General features: G+C 26.8%; 1 protein-coding gene across 1 annotated transcript; it reads left to right on the forward strand.

The window, feature by feature from the left end:
* Window positions 1-4,559: 4,559 nt before the first annotated feature.
* Window positions 4,560-9,699, forward strand: LOC101244702 (uncharacterized). The gene is made up of 10 exons (XM_004246432.5): window positions 4,560-4,932; window positions 5,425-5,614; window positions 5,814-5,947; window positions 6,443-6,555; window positions 6,911-7,034; window positions 7,919-8,074; window positions 8,632-8,787; window positions 8,876-8,955; window positions 9,231-9,280; window positions 9,436-9,699. Exons 1-10 carry the CDS (start codon window positions 4,585-4,587, stop codon window positions 9,567-9,569), a joined length of 1,485 nt encoding a protein of 494 aa, XP_004246480.1. The 5' UTR covers window positions 4,560-4,584; the 3' UTR covers window positions 9,570-9,699.
* The last annotated feature ends 727 nt before the right edge of the window (window positions 9,700-10,426 follow it).

The following is a 10,426-nucleotide window of genomic DNA, read 5'->3' on the forward strand; positions in this document are numbered from 1 at the left end:
ACTCACTACTCGATCCAAATCCCAAATTAGTTTGAACCTATTACTTGTTCTCGGACACAATAGCTTGTTTCAGCCTAATAACTATTTGTGTGACCTTAGTATTTATATTGGATTGAACTTGATTCATAACAACACACTTTTACTCTTCAAATGAAGAAAATATACGACTTAGAAAAACTATAATAGAAAATTTTCTCAAATTTTCTACCTTTTGAGATCAGTCCATATAAGCACACTACGACAAAATCAATATTTAACAGTAATAAATAAACATATTAATAAATAATATTAAAATTTTTATTGGTATTAGTTGAGTGTCATTAGATCTACTGTCATTAAAGGCTTTAGGAACATATACAAAAAAAGGCAACTTTCATATATAGCAAACAAAAAATTCATATTTGTATGCTATAACAAACTTTGCATAATTGCGCTCCATAGTAGACATAAAACTGTATAATTTGCTATACATATACAATTATATAATTCGCTGGCCTAGATTGTATAATTCGCTTGCCTATTTCGCTGCAATTGTATAATTTGTTTTGCATACAGTTGAATCGAATTAAAATGTATGTATATTGCATAATTATAAGTGTATAGCAAGAAGATATATGTTTTTCTCGCTTTATACAAAAACAGAAACACAATATATACACTTCTGTTGTATAAAGCTAGAGAAAATTGTATTTCACTGCAATTGTATAATTCGCAATTGTATAATTCGTTGGCCTTTTTCTCTGCAATATTTGAAGTAAAATGTTTGTAAATTGTATAATTAAGTGTATAACACGAAGATATACATTTTTGCATGTGTATATACAATTTTCTCTCGCTTTATACAAAACAGAAACAGAATTATACACTTCTGTGTATAAAGCGAGAGAGGCGAGCGAGAATGGAGAGAGGCGAGCGAGATTTTTGGGAGAGAGAAGCTGACAAATTTTAGCTAATGTTTGTTATGGAGCACAATTAAATCAAACCCTAGCTATTCCATTTAATTTAGGTTATTGGTTTGCTATTATATACAATTTTCCCTACAAAAAATGCTAATTGTCGCTAAAATTACATATTTAATGACGATTAAGCTATTATCATTAATTAATCGCCACTATATACTATTTTTAATTTAGCAACGTATTTACGATTCAAATCAATTTCTTGGAATTTCAGATCCTCTATGGACTGGCTGATAATTATAATATTTCTTCTTGTTTTTTATTTTTTTTCATTTAAAGCTGATAATGTTGATGCAGAATATCCTTAAATATTCACTTTTCTACCCTTTTTTTTTAAAAAAAAAAAAAATCATATCTAGCTAGCTATAAAAACAAGAATAATTCATTTTATATATGACCCATCCTCATATATACAATGAATAATAACCCCTCGACCATGAAAACAAATTTAATTTTTTTCTCTTTTTCCTTCTTTCTTTTTTGCTTTTGTGTTCACTCTATCCAACTTCATTATGAGTCAAAATATTTCACTCAAGTTCTTGACCATTTTAACTATAATCCACAAAGTTATAATACTTTCCAACAAAGGTATCTTTTAAATTATGAACATTGGGGTGGTACCAAGAAAAATGCACCTTTATTTGTATATATCGGAGGTGAAGCAAATATTGAATTTATTATTCAAAACATTGGTTTCATGTTTGATTTTGCACCCCATTTTAAGGCCCTCCTACTCTTCATTGAGGTATGTGTATATATATGAATAATTAATGCATCCTCCAAAAATATATATATATATATATATATATATATATATATATATATATATATATATATATATATTTTCAATGACAGAATTAAAATTTTCATTAAAGGGTGTCAAGAAATTATAATAATATCGCTAACTAAAATTGAATACACAACCTTATGATGCCTCTTCAACTTGTGTCAATAGAGGCGTCAACACTAGTATATACTCATAAATTTAAGGGTGTATCTACCATTTTTTAAGACTATAAGGGGATAAGAGTGTATCTACCATTTTTTAAGACTATAAGGGGATAAGTAATCATTTCTTACTACCTCAATGGTCTAAATGAAAATTAAGCTAAATCTTTATAAAATGCTTATTTTGGTACTTTTCTTTACATTTGTTTGGATCATTGTTATCCATTGTTTCATAATATATTGTATTGTATTATACTCTATTGTATTGTATTGTATGATAGATACAATGTTTGGCTAGACTGTATTGTTTGTTGTTGTTTAATAATATTTTAATTATTTCGTTTGATTGTATCGTACTGTATTGTAATTTATAAATTTACTAAAATATCTGATTTAAATAATTAAGATAAAGAGTAAAAAATTATTTTGAAATATTATCTAAATATATAATTGGAAAAAGAAATTAAGTAACAATGGGAACACATCAAATTGGTTGTTCCATAAAATAGGAGTTTTCATTGTTACGTAACAACCAAATTTAACAATACAATACGATACATTTTGAGTAACAATTAAAACAAACATTGTAGGTATAGTAACAATATAATATAATACAATAGATAAAAATGATACAAACATAGTGTTAGTAAAATCTTTCACAAGTTGTTTTCAATTGTTATATATATATATTAATATATATATATATATATCTTTATAGTTATACTTTTGAGTAGTATTTATCCTCACTAGTTAACACTAGCTATCTTCATAACTCACCTCTTTACCACTTGTTCTACTGTGAGGGTGAAAATACACTTACATTTCTATTCATTTTTACTTACTTTGATTTTTATGAAATTTTGCATATTTCTTTTGGAAAAAAAACAAGAGCAAATTATTTTTTATATCAAATGAATTTAAGAAATGAGTAGTTAATGCTAACAGTAAAAATAATGTTTTTAAAAAATAATAATATTTTTTATATGTTAAAATGAATAAGTAAAAGTAAACGGAGGTATTCGAGTACAATTTTGGAAAATTGGGTATCTATAGTTAATATTCTCTTTGTCCACTTTTAATTGTCACATTGTGTTTTTTGGAAGTCAATTTGACTAATTTTCAAAGTTGAAAGAATAAATTGATTTGATATTTTAAACAAAATATTAAATATTCAAAACTTGTACGAATAAGTACTCTAAATTTTAATTTTTGACATATCAATATGATTAAAAAATATAATCATAAAATATTAATCAACTCGATCGATACGAAGTACAGTCAATTCGTCGGAAGGATCGCCCTCCTAATTCAAAAGTGAATATCAATTTTTATAAAAGAAATTTATAATAATTAAAAATGAATAATATTTGAACTAATACTAAAATTAGAAACCATAGAAAGCAAAGCTTACATTATAATAAGACGATGATTTTGATGTGAACTTTTTCGATAATAACGACATATAATTTTTAAGTATATATTTGGAGTCCAACAAAGCTTACAATAAAAACTTTAGCCCGGGTCCACCACACCATTTTTTTCTATCAATACAATACAAATTAGTTGTGAAAAATTTATTATTTTAAGTGAATTTTGTATAAATAGTTTACTTTTTCATTAGCTATTAAATAATTCTTCAAATATTATCTACGTAGAATTTAATATTAATATAATTAACTTTTAAATCAGCTATAAACCATTAACATATATTGATTGAGTTAAATTATTTAATGAAATTATTTATAACACGTGAAATTAGTTAGTAATATGAAAAATTAACATATTACATTAATTATTATGTTAAATATCATCATAATATTATATTTTTGCTACATTCGCAAAATTAAAACTATATACAACTATTTATAGATTCCTTTTTCCTCTATGGACCCTATATATATAATACTTCTTTCTTCCTTCCAAATGAGATATTACTTGACAAGTTTAAGACATATAAAGATGTCTTAAACTATATGGATATTATCAAAATATGTGGGACCTAACACATGTAAAATATTGATGGCATGAATATTTATCGAATATAGAAATATGTGGTTGACTGACTAAGAAAACAATCGTGTCGTATAAATTGACATAAGCGTTGGATCATGACATTATGTGAAATCTTGTAATTATAAATCATGATATTAATAAATCAGATGATAAAAACGTATATTAAAAACATAAATATTATTATATGGTTTAGCCAATCGATCTACATATAAAAAACTAATAAAAAAGAAAATATTAAAATATTATAGAGAAAAATCTCTCCCCAAACAAAAGTCCTCTGACAAAATTGTGAATGCTATTGTATTCTTGATATTGAGAAAATGAGTCTTCAATTTACACGGTTCAAATTTTTCCTCCAAAAGAAAATAACTCAAATATGAAAGAAAATTAATTTTTTTTTCCTTTCAAGAAAACTTAAAACATTTATGATATTAACCTTTTAATTTTCCATCCATTTTTTTTTTACTTCAAATAAAGTAAGAAAACCAGAAGAAAGCCTTAACAACAGAGTGTGTGTGTATATATATATATATATTTAATTTTCCATCCAAAATTTTTTTTACTTCAAATAAAGTAAGGGTATATATATATATATATATATATATATATATATATATATATATATATACCCTTAGTGGTGTTTGTTTATAGGTTGTGGAAACAAATGAAAATGAGACTAATTCTTCTCTTCCTTGTGTTTTTTTCTCCAATCTCCTTAGCCAAAATTACACCAAAATTCCCTTCTTCTTTTGATGATCACTTGCCATCTAAAGGGAAGTTTAATTATGACACAAAGTACTTCACACAAATTCTTGACCACTTCAATTTTAATAATCCACAAACTTTTCAACAAAGATATTTGTTGAATGACAAATATTGGGGTGGTTCTAAGAATAATGCTCCTATCTTTGTCTACACTGGCAATGAAGGTAACATTGAATGGTTCACTCAAAATACTGGATTCATGTTTGAAATTGCTCCTCATTTTAATGCCCTCCTAGTCTTCATTGAGGTACTCTCATCAAGCTATTTTTTAGAACAATTAACACTATACATTGTTTTGTAACTTTTCATCAATTTAACCTAAGTAATATATTCTACATAGATAAGAAACACCATAACAAGCACTACGGTTCTGGAGTGTGGTCTTTACTTCTAACTAGTACTTTAAATAGCAAAAAAGGTCTATTATATGCCTGTTTTCTTGTTAACTTGTTATAAAAGCACTACATCAAAAATAAGCTTTAGCAGTAACTAATTAGTAATTGCTGTGAAGTATGTATTTTTAACGGCAATTAACATTCTTTGTATATGTTCCTAAAGGCTTTAGCGACATTGGATCTAACGACACTTAATTAGTGCTGATAAAGACTTAAACACTCTTTGTTCATGTGTCTATTTATTGCCGCTAAAAGTTATTTTTGTTATAGTAAAGGCATTACAACACTTCTAATATCTCGTTCATTTTTGTGTGTTTTTTTTTTAATGTATGTTTACATTGTAGCATAGGTATTATGGGAAGTCAATACCATATGGAGGAGACAAGACAATAGCATATTCAAATAAGACTACATTGGGTTATTTGAGTTCAACACAAGCATTAGCAGATTATGCTACTCTTATTATTGATCTCAAGAACAACTTGACTGCCATTGACTCACCTGTTGTTGTTTTTGGGGGTTCTTATGGTGGAAGTATGTATACATGTTTTCGAGGATTGATTTTTCAAATGATCGTTCAAACAAATATATTTTAGAAAGTTAATTTTTTGTCAATTTTATTATTTTTTTTAAATGAAGAAAGTGACTTTATATAAGTGATCATCTGAAATATCAACTGATATTTCGAGATTTGAGATTTATATTTTAATATTATATTCTTGTGACAATGCAGTGTTGGCAGCATGGTTTAGGTTAAAATACCCACATGTGACCATTGGGGCCTTGGCTTCTTCTGCACCAATTCTCAACTTTGGCAATATCACTTCTCCATATTCATTTAATAATATCATTACACAAGACTTTAAGGTAAAAAAACAATTTTCTTTTTTGATTTGTTCGCGCTTTAATGAATAAAATTAATTATTTAATATTTATGATGATGAGAGATAACAGATATTCCGTGAAATAATCTTTCTTTTCCTTTCTTGTTCTTTTTTTTCAAGCGTCACGTTTCCTCATACAAAGGAAAAATGTATTACCAATTATGCTATATATGCATCAACATAATTAAAATATGTATTTTTAAATAAGTTGTTATGAATCATGATTTCTTATTGGATTAACTCACTAAAAAAATGCATGATGAAAAATAAATTTTTACTGAAATACTGAGAAACTTCAAAAAAAATTATTTATAAAATTAAACATTATTTTTTTTACTTTTTCATATATCAATCAAATATCTATATGAAAAACTGAATATTTTTCAGTGTAATAATAATAGTAATTGTTTAGTTGTGTACTCTTTTTTTTTTGTCACTTACTTTTTTTACTTGACTTCAAAAAAAAAAAAAAAAACAGGGTGAAAGTGATAATTGTTACAAGGTGATTAAAGGTTCATGGAAACAAATTGAAGATATGGCTAAAACAAAAGGTGGATTAGAGAAACTCAGAAAATCATTCAGAATATGCAAGTAAGAATTAATCCATTCCTTCGTTCACTTTTACTCGACACATTTTCATTTTTAAAAAAAATCAAAATTCCATAACTTTAATCAACGTTTTAAGACGTATATATATACATACTTTCATTGATCATATCAATATAAAAAATATTACAACATATAATATTTTTCGTATAATTTTTAAACATCTGAATTTAGAGTTTATAAATTGAATCACTCTGATTCAGTGAAGCTTCGACGATTACTTAAATAAAGCAAAATGTGAAAAGTAAAAGTAAAATAAGGTGAATATTTTAATTAGCATTTATGAATATGAGAAATAAAATAATTAATTAATAATATTTGTTTTAAAATTATTTTATAGGAATTATATTAGTCAAGGTGCTCTTGAAAATTGGCTCTATACAGCCTTTGTGTACACAGCCATGACTGATTATCCAACTCCTTCTAATTTCCTTAATCCATTGCCAGCCTATCCAGTCAAACAGGTACATTTTTTTTTAATTTCATTAATATTATAAAGTAGTTTATATTAATGCATGCTTTAATTTTTTTTTGTCATGGTAAAGTATAAAGTAATTAATATCACTAAAAGAAAAATTAATTATTATGTACAGCTTTAATAAAAGATATAGTTGTCTGTCAACTTTTTCTCTTTCTTATTAAATTAATCCATATGCCAACCATGCTTAAAATTAATTTGAAAAAGAAAAAGTAATTTTCCATCCTCACATTTTAAGGTATTTGCTGAACTCTACCTACTTTAACGGTAATTAATTAACGATAATTTTATTATCATAAAAGATATATTTTTAGTAGTAATTTTTATTTTTTTAAAATGTTTATAATTATATTTTATCACATCATTAAATCTAATATTAAGTATATAATAATAATAAAAATTTTAATACTCTTTTTTAATGTATATATTATTCAGCGTATCTCTTTTAAAAAAAAAATTAGTTGACAACTCAAAAATGGTATATATCTAACTTCCTGTGAAATCCAATTGTGTTTAGAAAAGATGCTCAAAAGTTTTACAAAAAAATTTAAATGCGATGATATTTATATTAGTATATGCATATATTTAAATAAATAAATATATTATAATCATCAAAGTTTTGCATTGAGTGATTTAATTAATACAAATGCCTAATTTTGTGTGATTTAATTAATTTAAAACAAATTCCAATAACTTTTTCAGATAAATTTTTAAAGTTCAATCATTTTTTTTGATATATTAACTCAAATCTCAATATATGTATAGTATATGTCGAACTCTCTTTCATCAGTTCGTACATCTATTTTTTCGTATTTTAAATATCTCATTAAAAATTTTCTGATTCCATTGCTTATAATGATAATAACGTAGATGTGCAAGGCAATTGATGATCCAAAGGGTGGAAAGGACACATTTGAGAAAATTTATGAAGCTGCCAACATATATTACAACTACACTGGAAATGCCACTTGTTTCGATCTTAACGATCATTCCGATCCCCACGGTCTTGCTGGATGGACTTGGCAGGTATTATAAGATCGTTTAAATTAATTACGAAAAAAATAACATGCAATTGTATATTTGGACGTACAAAGTAGTTGCACTATGACTTAAAAAGTTTCCAAATGTCCAATGCTACGTACCATAATTAGGTAAGTTAGCTAGGACAACTTTTATTTTTGTAAAAAAACTTTAATACTAATTAATATTCAAAATTTAGTAGAACGATAATTCAACCCTAAGGGGATGAATACAAAAAAAAAGTTAGTTTATTTTAAAATGTTCAATTCAAGACCTTCGATTAAAGGAAAAGGAACCTTAAATTGTTTTGGTTCTATATAGTCTAACCATGAAAAGAGAAGACTCGTCATTTTTAGTCTGATCTAGGTGCGGGAGATCATTACATATAGTATAGTAGCCCTGCCCTTCCGACAAGAACAGTTACGTCTTTTCCCTTACTAAATCACCAGGAAGTTGTCTAGTTTGATATAACCTGGATTAGTCTGAGTCGTTTTGTAGGATGTATATACGAAAATAGCACTGGATATGATATATTAGTAATGCTGACATTAGTAATACTGCAGTCATGCACGGAGATGGTTATGCCGACCGACGGGAACAACAAGGAGAGCATATTTCCACCCTCTAAGTGGGATTACAATGAAAGAGCCCAATTTTGCAAATCAATATTTGGTGTTGAGCCCAGACCAAATTGGGTCACTACAGAATTTGGTGGATATGTAAGTGGATCTTTACAGCCCGGCTCAAAATGACAACTTTTCAACCCAGGCCCAAACCACCTTATAACATTTTATTTTATTTTTTCAGAATATTGAAAGGGTGTTAAAGAGATTTGGAAGCAACATAATCTTCTTTAATGGGCTAAGAGATCCATGGAGTGGTGCAGGGTTGGTCACATCTCTCTTTTACGCTACTAGAAACAAATGTTTTTCTCATTACGAATCAGTAAAAGAAATTATCTTAAAAAATGACTTTTTTCACTTATTTTTCACAGAATGGGAAAATGAAATACTAGAAATATATTTTCGCTGTAATAGGGGGAATTCCTATTTTTTTTTTCATACAAAAACATTTCCAGTGGAAAATAGTGTTTTTTAATAGCGTTATGTAGCATTCACAAGTTTTTGGTAAATATTTTTGTATTTATACATATTTTTGACAGAGTGTTGAAGGACATATCTAAGAGCATAGTTGCTATCGTCGCAAAAGAAGGTTAGTAAGATACACTAATGTGACGTACGTCTTAAATTTAATGTGTATCAAAAGCGAGTCACAAATATATATATGTTTATATAATTTATCTGATTTTCTAAATATTTTTTTATATTTGTGTGGTTGCTTCTTTTACACCTTTGCATTACTTGTAGGTGCACATCATGTGGATCTTAGATGGTCAAGCAAAGAAGATCCAAAATGGCTTCAACAAGTGAGAGAAAGAGAGGTTAATATCATATCCAATTGGCTCTCTCAATACTATCAATCTTTAAATGAAATTTACTAATGAAGTGATTCTACTTATAATATGATTCTCAAATGTTCAATAATAAAAAATATACATCGAATTAGTTTGTATTTCTTGAATAATATCTTCATAATATCAAAGAAAGGAAAAATATATATACATTGCAAGAGTGATGTTCAATTCAACTTCTTGCTAGAAAATGTATATAATGTATATTGTAGAAAGAACAAATTGTAACCAATATGGGCCGGTATTACCAAATTGGGCCTTATCACTTTGGGCGATGTCATTGAATTTTCATGTTTGGGACAAATTAAATATGGCCCAATATCAATTTCACTAAATTTTGATAAAATAATAAGGATTAGTTTTTTCACGAAAAGCAGACATGAGATAAGAAATTCATTGTTCCGCTAAGATTTCAAGTAGGAGTTCTCTTATAATTCTATTTTTGGGCAACAAACAGATTTTGAAATCATCAATATTAGCCCCATATAGTTTGTTTAAATTAAATTATTGCCCTTATTCCTTAGTTAGAATTACACATTTTTGATGATTCTCGCATTAAGTTTAACTGTTTAAATTAGGTTTTTAAAATTATTGTACCACTAATACTAGAACGATTCTCGACTAAATTTAGATTAACTTCTTTCAAATTCCTTGACATTATATATACTCAATCGCGATTCTCATCCCCAGTATAGGCTCTACAGTGTGTGATTTAGATTTAGTTGATGCTCAAACATGAACTCGGGAGAAAAATTGAAAAAGTCGAGATTCTTAAAGACAAAATTATAATTAAGCATTACATTCTTAACAAACTGATGTATTACTTTTCAATAGGAGTGTGCAAAACCGAATCAAATCAAATCAAATCGCAAACCGATCTGAGACTC

The sequence above is a fragment of the Solanum lycopersicum genome, chromosome 9 (assembly GCF_036512215.1).
Source record: "Solanum lycopersicum chromosome 9, SLM_r2.1".
NCBI lineage: Eukaryota > Viridiplantae > Streptophyta > Magnoliopsida > Solanales > Solanaceae > Solanum > Solanum lycopersicum.

Bases quoted from the DNA above. Each gene is read 5' to 3' on its own strand.
- LOC101244702 (XM_004246432.5), top strand. From the start codon at position 4,585: ATGAAAATGAGACTAATTCTTCTCTTCCTTGTGTTTTTTTCTCCAATC. The intron at 7,035-7,918 runs GTACATTTTTTT...ATAATAACGTAG, and splicing joins CAGCCTATCCAGTCAAACAG to ATGTGCAAGGCAATTGATGA. The intron at 8,788-8,875 runs GTAAGTGGATCT...TTATTTTTTCAG, and splicing joins CTACAGAATTTGGTGGATAT to AATATTGAAAGGGTGTTAAA.